Raw genomic sequence first — 15,480 nt, 5'->3', positions numbered from 1 at the left:
AGAGGGGATGAGTGTGTCATAATCTGCCAAATGTACAGTTAAGGCAGCGCTTCTCAATTATTTTCTATCATGCCCCCCCTAGGAAGAAGAAAACATTTCGCGCCCCCCACGCGACTGTAAATAGTATCATGTCCCACTCACAAGCACGCTTAGCATTTGAAACAGAACAGGCAGCCTCTTGTGCCGGCAAACTACATGTCCCACTCACAAGCACGCTTAGCATTTGAAACAGAACAGGCAGCCTCTTGTGCTGGCAAACTACATGTCCCACTCAAAAGCACGCTTAGCATTTGAAACAGAACAGGCATTCTCCTGGAGGGTTTCCCACAGGGTTGCCATAAGCCAGAAATTCTGACATAAATAATAAATAATAAATAAAATCTTTATTTATATCCCGCCCTTCCAAAAAGATCAGGGCGGCTTACAACAATGCAACAAGTGCATACAAATACAGATTAAAAACATAAACATCAATAAAACACAATCTAAAACAATAGCAAGGCCCCGATAGCCCATCCTCATGGCCACGGAAGAGGAGGGAGGCCCACAGGATATTTAGTCGGGGAATGCCTGTTTAAATAGGAAGGTTTTAAGATCCTTCCTAAATTGGGCCAGGGTGGTGGATGAGCGGAGTTCCGTGGGCAGCGTATTCCAAAGGGCTGGGGCAGCTGTGGTAAAGGCCCTTCTAGAAGTAGAAGCTAGCCTAGCCCCAGGCACCTTCAGTAGTTGCTGCCCAGATGTTCTGAGGGTGCGAGGCGGATTGTACGGGGAAAGGCGGTCCTTTAGGAATCCTGGACCCAAGCCATTTAGGGCTTTATAGGTAATAACCAACGCCTTATATTGAGCTCGGAAGCGAATAGGCAGCCAGTGGAGATCTTTAAGCACAGGTGTTATGTGGCTGGTCCTGGATACGCCAGTGACCAGCCGGGCTGCCATATTCTGTATCATTTGGAGCTTCCGAGTTTGGTATAAGGGTTGCCCCATGTAGAGTACGTTGCAGAAGTCCAATCTCGAAGTTACCAGAGCATGTACAACAGTTTCTAGGTCCCTCCGGTCCAGGTATGGGCGCAGCTGGCGAATCAGCCGAAGCTGGTAACAAGTGCTCTTGACCGTCGCATTCACCTGAGCAGTCAGGTGGAGCGACGAGTCAAGAAGCACCCCCAGACTGCGCACGGAGTCCTTCACAGGGAGCGTGACCCCGTTCAGGACAGGTGGAACCACCGCCATTCCTGGACCGGGGGAACCTATCACTAGTACCTCCGTTTTCTCTGGATTTAGTTTGAGTCGGTTTTCCCTCATCCAGCCCATTACTGACTCCAGACAGGCCACGAGAGGAGAGACGCCATCCCCAGTCACTGCACCAGTCGGAGACATAGAGAAAATGATTTGGGTGTCATCAGCGTACTGATAACCCCGCGCCCCATGTCTCCGGATGATCTCTCCCAGCGGTTTCATGTAAATGTTAAATAGCATGGGAGACAGAATGGCTCCTTGAGGGACCCCAGTTTTAAGGGTCCGCTCACTGGAGCACACGTCTCCCAGCTGCACCATCTGGGACCTCCCGGAGAGGTAGGAACGGAACCACTGGAGCGCAGTGCCCCCGATTCCCACCTCAGCCAGGCGCCCCAGAAGGATACCATGGTCTATGGTATCGAAAGCCGCTGAGATGTCCAAGAGCACCAACAGGGACACGCTTCCCCTGTCGACGCTCAGACGGAGATCATCGACCAAGGCGACCATGGCCGTCTCAACCCCGTGACCCGCCCGGAAGCCAGTTTGAAATGGGTCCAGATAATCCGTTTCATCCAAGACCGTCTGAAGCTGGATCGCAACCGCTCTCTCGATCACCTTCCCCAAGAATGGAAGCAGCGAAACAGGCCGGTAATTATTATGTACCAGGGGGTCGAGGGAGGGCTTCTTTAGGATCGGTTTTACAATGGCCAATTTTAGATCCGATGGAAATCGCCCATCCCTGACATACTCCAGCTCCCAGAATTCCATAGCCTTGAGACATAGAAGAGTCGGGCTTTGAGTTCTGGTCCCCACAACACACTCCAGCTCCCAGAATTCCATAGCCTTGAGTCAGAAAAGATTTAAAGCATTGCCAGCCAAACTGGGTTACTTCTCCAATGTGGATGCAGCGTGATGGGCTCCCTCCTGGGCTCCCTTTTGCCTCCCCCTCAGCCCCCCCCCCCATGGCCCCCACAAGTCCTGCCTTCCCTCTTGTTGGGAAATGCAGGCCTGGCCAAGGGGGGAGTTGGGCACACAACAACAACAACAACAGAGGAGGAGGGGGAGGGGGAGAAAAAAGAAGGGAAAGGAGAAAGAAGAAAAGGAGAAGAAAGAAGAAGAATAGGAAAAAAGATAAAAAGAAGAGGAGGAGGAACGGGAAGAAAAGGAAGAGGAGGAGGAGGAGGGGAAAGAGGAAGAGAAAGAGGAGAAGAAAAATAGGAGGAAGAGGTGGGGGAAGAGAAAGAGGGGAGGAAAAAGAATAAGAGGAGGAGGAAGGAAAGAGGAAGAGAAACAGGGGGGAAAAGAGGAAGCAGCTTGCCTGCAATTTGCAAAGCCCTCTCCAGGCTCCAGCCTTGGGCCCGCGCGAGGCTCGAAAGAGAGGAAGCTCCTCCTCTTCAGGCTGGCTGGCCAATGGGGAAGACTGGAGCTGGGGCAGGCTCCTGCAGCAGGAGCAGGCTGTCCAGCCATTGGCCAGGCAGCCTGAACAGCAAGAACCTCACGCCCCCCTTTACGGAGCCTCGCGCCCCCCCCCGGGGGGCGCGCCCCACTATTTGAGAAACACTGAGTTAAGGTAAGAATTTAATATTCATAGGATAGAGGTTTCTGTGTAAGGGAAGAAGGACTTGAGAAGGAAAAAAGAAGTCCAGTGATATTAAAGGAGTGTATTAGGTTGTTTGGGAAGTAAAGAGCTAATTTATTGAAGCTGGGGTTTAGAGAATTATTTAGAATCACAGCTTCAGGTGGGAAACAACTCACATGGGGAACTTGAAAGAAGACAGTTTGTAACAACCACAGATACACACACAAAAATAACAAGTCTTGAGAACCAACTGCCAAAAAGATACTATCATAAGTTCTGCCTGTAAATAAAAGTTAGTTCCTTTTTGTTCACATAGAAGTTGCCTGAAGTGATTTATGTATAACATAAAAACACACTACCAAGAATATTAAAAATAAATCGTAGTAGTGGCGCTTAAGTCAGTGAGAGGACCAAGGGTTAGAGAGACAGTGCTGAGGAAAAAGAAGTGTCAAACTATTTAGGATAAGACAGGAAAAGAATCCTGTGTAGCTCAGCAGTACCATATAATTGGTGCCAAGTGGTAGGATCCAAAAGACCCAGCGCGAGGGGATCTGAAAGATCTAGTGTGAGAGATCCGGTGTCACAAAGTGGAGCCGCCTTCTTAGGAGGCTTTTAAACAGGTTGGATGGCCATCTGTTGGGAATGCTTTGATTGTGTATTCCTACATGACAGTGGGCTAAACAGGATAGGCCTTGTGACCTCTTCCAACTCTGATTCTGCATTATTTTATTTATTTATTTTCCCCAGGGCAGGTATTTGCTATGCTTTGACAGTTCCATTTATTGCTTACCCTAAGGATGCTTATTTATTCTGGTCCTTGAAGTATATAATTCTTCATGGATGGATGTGTGTATGCTTACCAGCAGCCAATACCTTAAATATTTTTTAAGATTTTATTTTTCCTGCTCAGTTCTTCCAACGTGGAAGAGCATTTCTGGCCTATGTTCAGTAAGTCCTCAGAGCCATTTCTGCCATGCTGTTTCATCACAACAGGACCTTTTTATATTTCTGTGTCCATGACCCAACAGGGACCATGTTGATTCTGTGCAGCACCTATTCCTTAACAATGCAATGTGCACATTTTTATGCAGAAATGAGTCCGGTATTTGTTCCTTGAGACATACTCCTTAGTATATCTGTTAAGCATTACAGCTTAAACATGGTCATTTCATTTGAAGTAGCTTTTGGTGCTGTTGAGATTGCGATGTGTTCTCCAAATAAAAGACACGATGAAAAGGAAGTCTGGTGGGATAGTTTGACACAAATCCACTCTATGAAATAACATGTTCAGTTTAAAAGCTTTATTACTATATATTTATTTTACAAATGTTCATGTTTTTCTCTAGCACATGGACAAAGTTTTCAAGCATAAAGAATTGCAGCAGCAACTGGTGGATGCCAAGCTTCAGCAAACAACTCAGCTAATAAAAGAAGCTGAAGAAAAGCATCAGAGAGAGAGGGAGTTTGTAAGTGTTTTGAATTCATAAGAAAAGGATGTGACTACTGTACAAGAAGATTTCCTTGTGTTAGTAAGCACATCATGTTGGATAGTTTAGAATTTATCTTACATTCCTGCTTCTCCTTGAAAAATTGAACAGGACTTGCTAAATATGCCAATATTTTGCATTCATTTGCACTGTAAATATGAAAGGTTGGATTTTTGCATATCATTACAGTTGACTACGATTGTACACTGTAAACCAAACACATTTATGAACATTAGCTTCAGAAATGGGCTTTTAATTGGCAGGGAGAAAAATAAGAGTGTGCTTTAATAAATACCTTAGTTGTAAACTTGCTTTTATATAATGGGAGAAAGGAAGAATTTAAAGGAGTAGTTTCTCTGTTGTTTTCACTAATAACTAATGTATTGTACAGATAATAAGGATTTTTTTCTCTTTAGCTTCTAAAAGAGGCTACAGAGTCCAGACACAAATGTGAACAGATGAAACAACAAGAAGCCCAGTTAAAACAGCAGGTAAACTAATCTAGAGTCTGTCTATAATTGTTTATTATATTCAAAGTAATAATGACTCAGATTAATCAGATGAGCAGCGCCTTGCTCTTCTACACTTTTACTTCAGCAATATAGTGTTGCCAGTCTTATTTCACTTTACCTCAGCAGTCTAATCACAGTTGTCCTGTAGTGTAAAAATTTGGAGCAAAGTGAGCAGGAAGTTGCTTATCTAGCCCTAGTACAATGCAGGGTTGGAGGAGAGGACCTATTTACTATTCGCATTCCATGGCGTATGGGAGATTCTGGTACAGGGGAATCAGTATTAGCCTAGGGCATGCAAGTTTCCCCTCCCTCCCACCCTGCTCTGTCTTGCTGGCTCTTTCCTTTGACTCCATTCTTAAATATCTTATATTTCTTGGGGAGGAAAGGGTATACTGAACCCTCACGTAATTCAAGTTTATTCCTTCCTTCTTGATTAAAAAAAATGTTTATTGCCAAGACTCTACCCCACCCTACCTGTGAGTACCAAAAGTACCTGTGGATGCTCAATGGTGGTGTGTTGTTGTTGTTGTTGTTGTTTTTATTTATTTATTTGGGGGGGATTCAAGCCATGGATGTGAAATCTGTGGTTTTAGAGAGATTACGACATTTTTCCCTAAGCTTTTTGTCAAATGTAGAGGGAGGTGGAAATAGAAAATAATTCTTAATGTCTGTGTCAAGAATGCACAGGAAACTTCATGACTAATACAATATCCGATGTATTGAACTATCCAGTAATACACATCTTTATGCGTTCGCTTTTTGGCTTTGTTTTGTATGCCTTTTTCTGCAGTTTATGTTATTGAAACTATTTTCCCCCCTGAAGCTCTATGTATAACATAAGTGGAAGAGTCTTGAACAATACTAGGACAAATTCAACATGAATGTAGTTTCAAACATAAAACCAGAAACATCTTGTCTGTTTCTTGCAGTTCTGCTGAAAAAATTGGGTACATGAAAGTGCTTATATTCACTTTTTATGTTTAGAAACAAAATAGGATAGCCAGAAGCCTCTGATCTTTACTTGTATCCTTCACCCATTTAGCATGACTCAGGTTTTTATCCATTTAAAACCAGCTTCAAGATTGTTAACTTTGCAAAGTCAAAGAAATGAAAATTGGTCAGGAAAAGACAAACAGATTGATCAAAAGTTTTGGAATTCATGATTTAAGGTATTTATATAATGGGATATTTTAAGATATCACTGACAGAAGATAATAATCACTGATGGCAGTGGGACTAGGGAGGGTTAGAATATATTTAGTTTCGTGATGTAGCTATATTTCATATAGATTTCATAATACGATTATACAGTATTGAAATATTTATTGGATGATCAGGTTGCTAATAGTAAAACAGAATAAAATGATTATATGTATGAAAGCATTATCTTATTATGGAAAAGCTAGCTGGCTTAATAAAAGTAATCTCCACTGTGAGACACTTCCAGGAGAGCCCTATAGTGGTAAGAAAAAAACAGGTGTTAGGAAGTCATGACCTGCAAAAAGAACCACATCTTTCCCATCCCTGCTTTAAAGACTATTTGTATTGATAGCTACATCCTAGTGTGTATTTGATGCAGTTTCAAAATAGATATAAGTCAGTTAATAGTCAATTTTAAAAGAAGCTCATATGAAGTTCCTGTCTTGTCAAAAATGCTTCTTAATACTTGTAGGATTTTAAGCCATTTAATAAAACCTTGAATGTAATATAATTAAAATGTGCAGTTTACAGTATTGCTTTAATTATTATAATTATTATTTATTGTTTCCTTCAGCTCTCTCTATATATGGATAAATTTGAGGAGTTCCAGACAACAATGGCAAAAAGTAATGAACTTTTTACAACATTCAGGCAAGAGATGGAAAAGGTACTTGACTTACAAGTATTTTTAATCTTTAACTGGGGAGGAAATGCTTAGTGAAATATAGGCTAAGTTGTATAAACTCATATAGAAGTAACCTGCTCTGAACTTAATGGGCCTGCCTTCTGAGCAGTCATGTACAGAACTGATTTGTATCTGTACAAAGTTTGAAAATGTTAAATGTTGAAAAGGTATGGGTGAGCATGATTCTGTGTGGAAGAAATGATTGTGCGCCGTTTTGACATAGGTCAGTGAAAAGAAATAAATTTTTCTTTCAGTATAATAAATCTCATTTTAAGTGACAGCTGACAGTTAAAGTCAAACGTTGTACAGAGCGAAATGTTTTCTGGGTGCTTGCTAAAGCTCACTTTTCTAAACATTACCATCAAACTTGATTTCAGATGACCAAGAAGATTAAAAAACTGGAAAAAGAAATAATAGTTTGGCGTACAAAATGGGAAAACAACAACAAGGCTCTTCTGCAAATGGCTGAAGAAGTGAGTATTGACTATAACAGTATTTCTCTCCTTTTAATTTTACTGTTAGTAAGTCTTTTTGTGGAAAAGGGGGATATAAAATAATGGGAGATGGAAACATTGTTAAATACTGTTAAAACATACAAACAAGTTAAAGGCATATGGAATATGAAAGAGTGAGAGAGTCACCTCATTTACAGTCTAATTTAGATGCTCAAGACATTTCTAAACAAAAAAAGGTTTTGCTTGCCACCAAAAAACCGAAGAGGAAACTAGTCTAGCTACCTTTGGAATGGAGTTTCACAGCCTGGAGACAGACAGACTGAAAGAAGGATCTTCCTTCCCCTCTCCCCAAGTTCCTGAAATCTAAAGAAGCATTTATAGTAGAATGCAGTTTCTCAGATCAACTGGTCTCAAGACGTACAGGGCTTTATCAATCATTATCAGCACTTAGAATTGTGGTCCAAACCTAGCCAGTGAAGCTGTTGTACAAAGAGAATCACATGCTGCCTGTATCTGACCTTAGTCAATAGTCAGTAGTATTTTGGATCACTGAAGGTGTGAACACTTCATCCTTATTAATATTCATTATAGCTTGAGTGTCCCTTATTCGAAAATCTGACATGCTGCAAAATCCAAAACTTTTTCCATGGGTGGCTGACATAGTGACACCTTTGCTTGGTTCACTGTACTCAAACTTGGTTTTATGCACAAACTTATTTTTAATAATTACCTTCAGATTATGTGTATAAGGTGTATATGAAACAAATGAATTTTGTGTTTAAACTTGGGTTCCAGCTCCCATTATTTCATTATATAGTGCTTAAGCAAATGCTCTAAAATCTGAAAAAGACTTGGAACACTTCTGGTCCAGGCATTTCGAATAATGGCTACTCAGGTTTTGTTGTTGTACGCTTTCAAGTCATCTCTGACTTATGGTGACCCTAAGAACTCAGACTACTTTAAAAAATTATATTGTGCAGATATCTTCTGTATAACTTCATAGAATGTAAAAACTGAACCAAAAAGCAAAAGCTGTCTAATCAGGCATGAGAAAGCAGACTGTATCAAAGTGGCTGAGGAAAGCTCTACAATGCCTTGCACTATGAAGCCCTTTGATTTTTTTTTTCTAATTTTGTTGTGTTTCAACCTGGATCTGAAATGGATTTAATTGGCAATGTTGTTCACAAGATGTGGAGGTGCAAAATATTTGTACTGGGGCACAAAAGTTAAGTAAACTCGGAACAAATTGGTACTGAATGGTTGCATAAGTTTTCAAACCTTTTCTGTGATACATAAATCTGGTGAAACTACTTCCAGAAATCACACAAATAGTTGAATGGAGTCCACCTATATGCAGTTCCATTGCCACATAATCTCATTAGGAAGGCCCCAGAGTTTATGGGAGGGTGTTGCTAAGCAATTAGTGTCATGAAGACAGAGGAGCTATTGTTATTATTATTATTAACCTTTATTTATAAAGCGCTCTAAATTTACACAGCGCTGTACATGCAATCTTTTATGGATGGCCATCTGTCGGGGATGCTTTGATCTGGATTTCCTGCATGGCAGGGGGTTGGACTGGATGGCCCTTGCAGTCTCTTCCAACTCTCTGATTCTATGATTTTAGTCAGACGGTTCCCTGCCCTCAGGCTTACAATCTAAAAAGACATGACACAAAAGGAGAAGGGAGTGGTGGTGGGGAATAGGATCAGGTCCAGCAGATCTTCTCCACTTCCGAGGCCTGGACCAAGGCAGATGGACTGGAGGAAGGGCTTGGCTTCTTAATGGATGGTTAAAAGGAGGCTTCTTGGGTCAGAGAGGGGCTCGCCTCTGAGCTATCAAAGGTAGTCTTTGATAAAGTTGTACAGAAGCATCAGTTGGGGTTGCATTATTTTTTGGAAAAAAAATCTAAACTATTAACATCTTCCAGAGCACTGTTTAATCCATTATTACAAAATAGAAAGGATATGGCTCAAGCACAATTTTAGCTAGAAAAGCCATCAACCACGGCTCAGTGATCAGATAAAGATGGCATTAGCCAAAGAAACAACCAAGAGGCCAGTCACAACTCTGAAAGTCCTGGAGCTATCCACAGGGAACAACAATCACCCAGACACTCTACAAAACTAGGCTTTATGGAAGAGTGGCAAGAAGCAAATCACTGCTGAAACAAGCCTTATTACAAAGCCTGTTTGGTGTTTGCAAAACATCATATGATAGACACAACAAACATGTACAAGAAGATGAAATCAAAATTGAATTTTGTGAGCTTGATGCCAAATGCTATGTGTAGTGCAAAGCCAACAGTGCTCATTTCCCTGAGAACACCATCCTGGTGGAGAGGTGTGGTGGAAGCATCACATTGTGGGGATGTTTTTCTTTGTCAGGGACTGGGAACCTGGTGCAGATTGAGGGAAGGATAAATGGGGTCAAATGCAGAGGAAAGTTTTAGAGGACTCTGAGATGGGGATGATTCACCTTTAAGCAGTACACTTTTCCTAAACATACACAGTAGCTAAAGCAATACTGGAGTGTTTTAAAATTATTTTAAAACAGAACCTGAATATCTTAGAGTAGTAGTCAATGCCCACACCTTAGTCTGATTGCCGATTTGTGGAAAAACACGAAAGTTGCTGTTAGTCATCCATCTTGATAGTACTGGAGCAGTTTTCCTAAGAAGAGTGGGCAAAAATTGAAGGATCCAAATGGATAAAGCTGATGGAAGATAGGCAGCTGCAATTGCTGCCACCAGTGCTTTACCAAGTGTTTGTGCGTGTGTGAGCATGAGTAAGTATTTCAATCAATAAATACCAGTTTTTATGCCACAATACAAATATTTTCCACCTCCACAGTGTTATATATCTTGTGTGCAGCACCTGGTAACAGTGCCAAGTAAATCCATTTCATTTCATTTCCAGATTGTAACTCAAAAAAATGTAGAAAAGTATTGGGGGGGGGGGGGGGAGTGAGTACTTCTGCAAGACACTGTAGATATTTTTAATGGATAAGGTTTTTGAAATCGTATTCCAGTCAGCATCACTGTCTGTAAATTTATTCTATTTGGTTGCTCTTTGTAAATGTATTAGGTCTGTTATTCAAATCATCAGTTTCCTACTAAAATCATTGTGTAAATTTGTTATATGGCTAGAAATTCCTTTTACACAAACCACCTTTGTTTATACCTTCTTGTGTGCAAAAGTTGGAATATACATCTTTGGATTAGAGTAATAAGTAAGAATGGACTGGACAGGGTAGGGAATGCTTTGGTCATATTGATTATAGACTATTTGAGAAACTCTTAAATGGGAAAGGGTCATCATCCCTAACAAATTGTTCATGCAGGTCTGTAGTTGGTCATACTGATGTTTTTGACCATGTTGCATAAATGTCATCAGGGTCTTGTACCATCTTTTGTTTACCACAGAAAACAGTCAAGGACAAAGAATATAAAGGATTCCAAATAAAATTGGAGCGTTTGGAAAAGCTGTGCAGAGCTCTTCAAACCGAGAGGAATGAGCTGAATGAGAAGGTGGAAGTCCTTAAGGAACAGCTTTCTGTAAAAGAAGGAGATGTTGATCTTGCTGTACACGTGTTGCAGTCATGCACGCTCAACTCTCATGGGAAGCTGGGGGTTTCTACCAACGGAGCGCAAGAAGGAATCCAGCCAGATGCTGAACCAATGGTGGCAACTGAGGGCTCTCAAAAAACTGTCTGCCATGATTCCATTCCTGCCACAGATTTTGTTGACTAAAGTATAAACACTGTACTGAGAGATATATTTTGTGTATAACTTTAACTGGTGGTGGTAATTTAGTTTTGTGGTGAAAATTTTCTTACTTTTTCTACCATATCTGTATTTTCTTAGAACAGAACAGAATTTGCCTGGTACAGGAAACTGCATAGCAGCTGTTGAATAGCTTATCTATAAATTTTCCACAAACTGTGTTGCACATCTGCCTCGTTTTTCTAAACAAAAACTGTCAAAGGATGCATGCAAATTCCTTTCTTCTGACCCCATCACATACATCACCATGCATAGATTTGACATCATATTAGAGGAACAGTTGTGACCAGTGTTATCACAGACTTGATTTGGAGGGGGAAACCCTTCACTTTTATTAGATTTAGAAACGAACTGTAATTACCAAATACTGCAGTAAACTCTTAATTGGGCATGTGATGATCAATGGAAGCACTTGATTGGCTTCTTAGATTCATATTTACATGAACAAAGCTGTACAATCTTACAGGGTTTAGTGTAGCTGCAGTTTTGCCTATAGTTTTGAAATTTTGCAACTGGAAAAACAGGGTGCGCAACTCTCATATTTCTCAGGATTGTCCTGCACAGTCAATTCATAGATGCAGTAACTGTTATCCTACCTGTTAAAATGAAGGAACAAGGGGCCAAAGCCAGGCAAATGTCCAGACAACCACTAGTTAAAGTCCAGAAGCATTTAAAGTGCTGCTGCCTCCTCCAGGGAATATTTATTTTTATGAACAAAGCTGAAATGTAAATCCTGCTGTCTGCAAATGTCTGTGTACAGTTGCAGCTTATTTGTAATGGGACTTTGGTTAGGGGTTGCTAAACAGAAGTATACTATTTTTCTGCCATTATTCACTAGGTTTGGTGCCTAGAGAAGTGTGTATAAATCACTGAACATGGGCATATGATGAACAGTAACACTGTGTTGGTCCATTTTAGACAGTATAGTGACTCATAATACATATAATTGGCAGGAAACATGTTTTCATGAAGATGGATCTACCCTTATTAAATATGGAGGTGAGAGTATAGATGAGTACTCTTAAATCAGATGTCAATGGAGGAAAATACTTTGATGTTATTGCTCAATTACAGTAATACATGAAATGTCTTATTAGGTGAAACACCTGTAAGTTCAAAGTGCCTTCTGGTATCTATAGATTACCTGGTACACATGGCACTTCGGGGGGGGGGGGAATTAATGTACAAGCAAGGCTCTGTTTTATTTCTGTTGTGTTGTGCTTAGAATTGTTATTGTAGGTTGACTTGGAAAGGACCAGAACCCCACTGCCCCCTCCCCACAAAAAATGATTTTTTAAAAAGAGACAAGGACCAAGAATATTTCCCTAGTTAATATAAGCAGAATGCTACTAGGACACCAGCAGCTGTTAGCTCTGCCTTCCAGTATTACCTTCCTATTCGTTGATGCATTGAGGAAATGCTAATAATTCCAGCTTCTGATACCTAATTAATCTTTGTTTTTAAGGGATTCTTGATTCAAGCACATAATTGTCAATAGACTGTCTCCTTGCCCACCTGTCCTTTTTTTTACAAATAAGACAGTTTGCTTGAACATTCAGGCTATACTGATGCACTCCTTTTACTTGCTATAATGTACATAGTGAAAGATGTCATGAAAAGAAATAAAGGATTGGAAGGAAGCCTTTCAGATGTTGGCTCATATGACAACACAAAATCAGATTGACATATAATAACCTAATTGGGAACTCCCAATTGCATTTGCACTCTGTATTTCAAACACAATAATGTAAGCATGACTAGTGTTTGGTAAAACAGATTTATCTTTTCAATTGTAACCATTTGGTAATAACATTTGGTACTGGAGCAAAAGAGGTTCATTATACAAATCTGGCCAATATTTTCAAATAGTTGGGTAAAAGAGAGAAACATTGCTTGAGAAGTACGAGCAGTGGACCCTGAAAGCATTTTACACAGAACAAGTTTGAAAGTAACTGCAAAGCTTGTGGAATTTTTACCTAAATTCTAACTGCTGACATATCTGGTGTGATGCTTCCTCTTATCTGTTGGCCAGAGTTGATTTTGACTTGTTGAAATGAAAAATAACTTTCAGTCAACAGCAGATACATTGTAAGCATTTTGGTTATTGATACTGAAAAATAAATGCATTTAAATGGTGACCACAGGCAACCCTTTCAGGTCTAGATGAACTACAGCTTGTTTCCTGAAAAGTCAAGGCATTCCTATATTGGCCAACAAGAGGACCAGTGTAGGAAAACCTCAGCACTTGCTTGGTCGGCTGTTGTTTTCTAACTGAATTATTTGGTAAACATTGCATATACAGCTCAGGCTTATCAAGACAGTCTTTACTGTGTGTGAACCAGTAATGTACATTTTTAAGGGGGGGGGTTGCTTATGCCATCTGTTTCTTCATACATTTTGCAATTAATTTGCATCAGAGGTGTTCAGTAAAGGAGTGCATTTATTGAATAATTGGAGCTTCAAAAATTCAGTTAAAAGCCAGGTCCTAGAACCTTAGAAGGTAATCTTCCCTTTCAACCCACACAAAACCAACCCCTTTCATTTGGAACAGAAAAAGTATCTGCATACATGTTAGGGCTCTATCTTTCCAATCCATTGTCCACTTTCTTATGCCTGGTTAATTTGCAGTTCAATTCTCAGGTGTTGCAGAAAATCTACCTCTTCAGACTGTAGATGGAAATAACTGTGAAAAGTGATGCAGAAATTTAGTTTGTGCTGAACACACTGCTTTATTTTTACAACCATACTTGCTTTCATGATTAAAAATGCTGAATAAATAGGCAGTCTTTGTTTTTGCTTTTCAGGAACATTTTGTAGAGATTTTTCACTAATGTGAATCTGACGTTTTATCTACTCAGTTCTGTATAGATTAAGTAAATATGTGTGCTTAATATACTAGACTCTTGTGTTTCTTATGCTTAAGAGCCTCCATGTAGGCTTCATTTTTCTGGTGGTTGGGTCTCTCCTTCAATATGTGTACTCATTGCTTCACTGTAGCACTAAATAACATATCAGCTTGGAACTTTTGAAGTTCTGTAAATGCCTTTAAAAGTTTGTTAGAAAACAAAACTATAGCTAAATGTCTAAATATAAAGTGACACACATATGTATGGAACTTCGGAACTTTCCAGCATAGCATGTGGTACTCAGTGTGTGGAAATTGCAGAGCCATTTTCAGGAGTAGAAAATGTCCTTTTGTGGGTGAGTGTGTTTGTGTGATTACCTCCTACCATTGCATTTAAATCAGATATGCAGATACTAAGAAGGGACAATAAAAGAGGGTCTTTTTATTGGCTACAAACCCAGAGCCTAATTCTGCCCACACATCTTGAGAAATGCCATCAAAAGGACCTATTCATACCATCCATAATGTTAGAGGTACTTTCACTTAAGCTTCAGTGTGATACCATGCTCTAGCAACAATGCCCTTCAGGCTCTCCACATTGGGTAAATAAGCCGGTTTCTGTGCCAGAGAAAAAGTTGACATAAATCAGACATTAGGAACGAGGATACAGAAAAACTAGTTGCAAAACAATTCCATCTTCCTGAATGTTGCATCTCAGACCTCAGAGCAGCAATCCTTGAACCCCAAAAAATATATTTACAAAAGAAGTTTGTAAAGAGTCAATAGAAATGAAACAGATCCACACACTCCAGTTCATTGAGAGTGGGTTAAATAGAAAGCATGGTTTCCTGGCACACTACACGTGACACTAGTTAGTGCCATAAGTGGCCATAAGTCAGAAATTATTTGAAAGCACCCAACAACAATGGCTTGGAAACTCCAGGAATTATGGCTTCAAACAATGTATAATGCTAAGGTGTAGCATTTCCTCAAAGAATTGCAGCTTGCCTTATTCAAAGGCGTTTATCAGATGGGGTCTCTGCCGCATGGAACTGGGGCTTTTGCGTGCTGGGCGATTCGAATTCGTGTGCTAACGCGAATGTACTTTCATACCTGGCATTGCTGCATGTGCGCCCCTTCCACGGGGCTTCCGAACTGATTGCGTACTGGCTCCTTTTTGGCGCGTGTTGGCGAGTGCACTTAATACGTGGATTGGCGATATCCGCATTGGGGCTCTGTGCGATCTCAGTGCGAACTGGTCTGGTGTGAATTCCCAGTCCCGAACTCCATCGCAAGACCCCCAGATTCCAACTTTCCCATGGTGCCCTGTTGCAATTTGCCCCATTTTTCCTTCAGGTGAGTCTTTCCTCTTGCTGGTTCCAGGGAAGCCAGGGGAGGAGCACTCTTGGCGCAGATGAAAGGTAAGCTTGCGGTCCTTCCAGGGGTTTTTCTGCAAAGTGGGGTTTAAATTTGCCCGCTTGTGATGGGGGGGGGGGTTCCTCCAATGATCTTTCTGCTCCTCTCCTTCTGCCTGCCACCAATCTCATCATCCCCTGCCTTCTCCCTGGAGCACATCTGCACCTCTCCTTCTGCTTGCCACCAATCTCATCATCCACTGCCTTCTCCCAGGGTGTCCATCTGAACCTCCCCTTCTGCCTGCCACCGATCCCATCATCCACTGCCTTCTCCCACGGTGTCCA

The 15,480-nt window shown here is 40.8% G+C and overlaps 1 protein-coding gene across 3 annotated transcripts in view; it reads left to right on the top strand.

The window, feature by feature from the left end:
- The window catches only part of TXLNG (taxilin gamma), a 27,643-nt gene extending 13,817 nt beyond the window's left edge, over window positions 1-13,826 (top strand). For all 3 annotated transcript variants that reach the window (XM_042458261.1, XM_042458262.1, XM_042458263.1), the window contains exons 6-10: window positions 4,159-4,278; window positions 4,716-4,790; window positions 6,586-6,678; window positions 7,074-7,169; window positions 10,576-13,826. In XM_042458261.1, the coding sequence (XP_042314195.1) occupies window positions 4,159-4,278; window positions 4,716-4,790; window positions 6,586-6,678; window positions 7,074-7,169; window positions 10,576-10,902 (711 nt within the window). In that variant the 3' untranslated portion in view covers window positions 10,903-13,826. The remainder of the gene's footprint in view (window positions 1-4,158; window positions 4,279-4,715; window positions 4,791-6,585; window positions 6,679-7,073; window positions 7,170-10,575) is intronic.
- Window positions 13,827-15,480: the final 1,654 nt, after the last annotated feature.

This window comes from Sceloporus undulatus, chromosome 3 (assembly GCF_019175285.1).
Source record: "Sceloporus undulatus isolate JIND9_A2432 ecotype Alabama chromosome 3, SceUnd_v1.1, whole genome shotgun sequence".
In the NCBI taxonomy this organism is placed as follows: domain Eukaryota; kingdom Metazoa; phylum Chordata; class Lepidosauria; order Squamata; family Phrynosomatidae; genus Sceloporus; species Sceloporus undulatus.
This window is presented reverse-complemented; position numbering and strand designations above follow the sequence as displayed.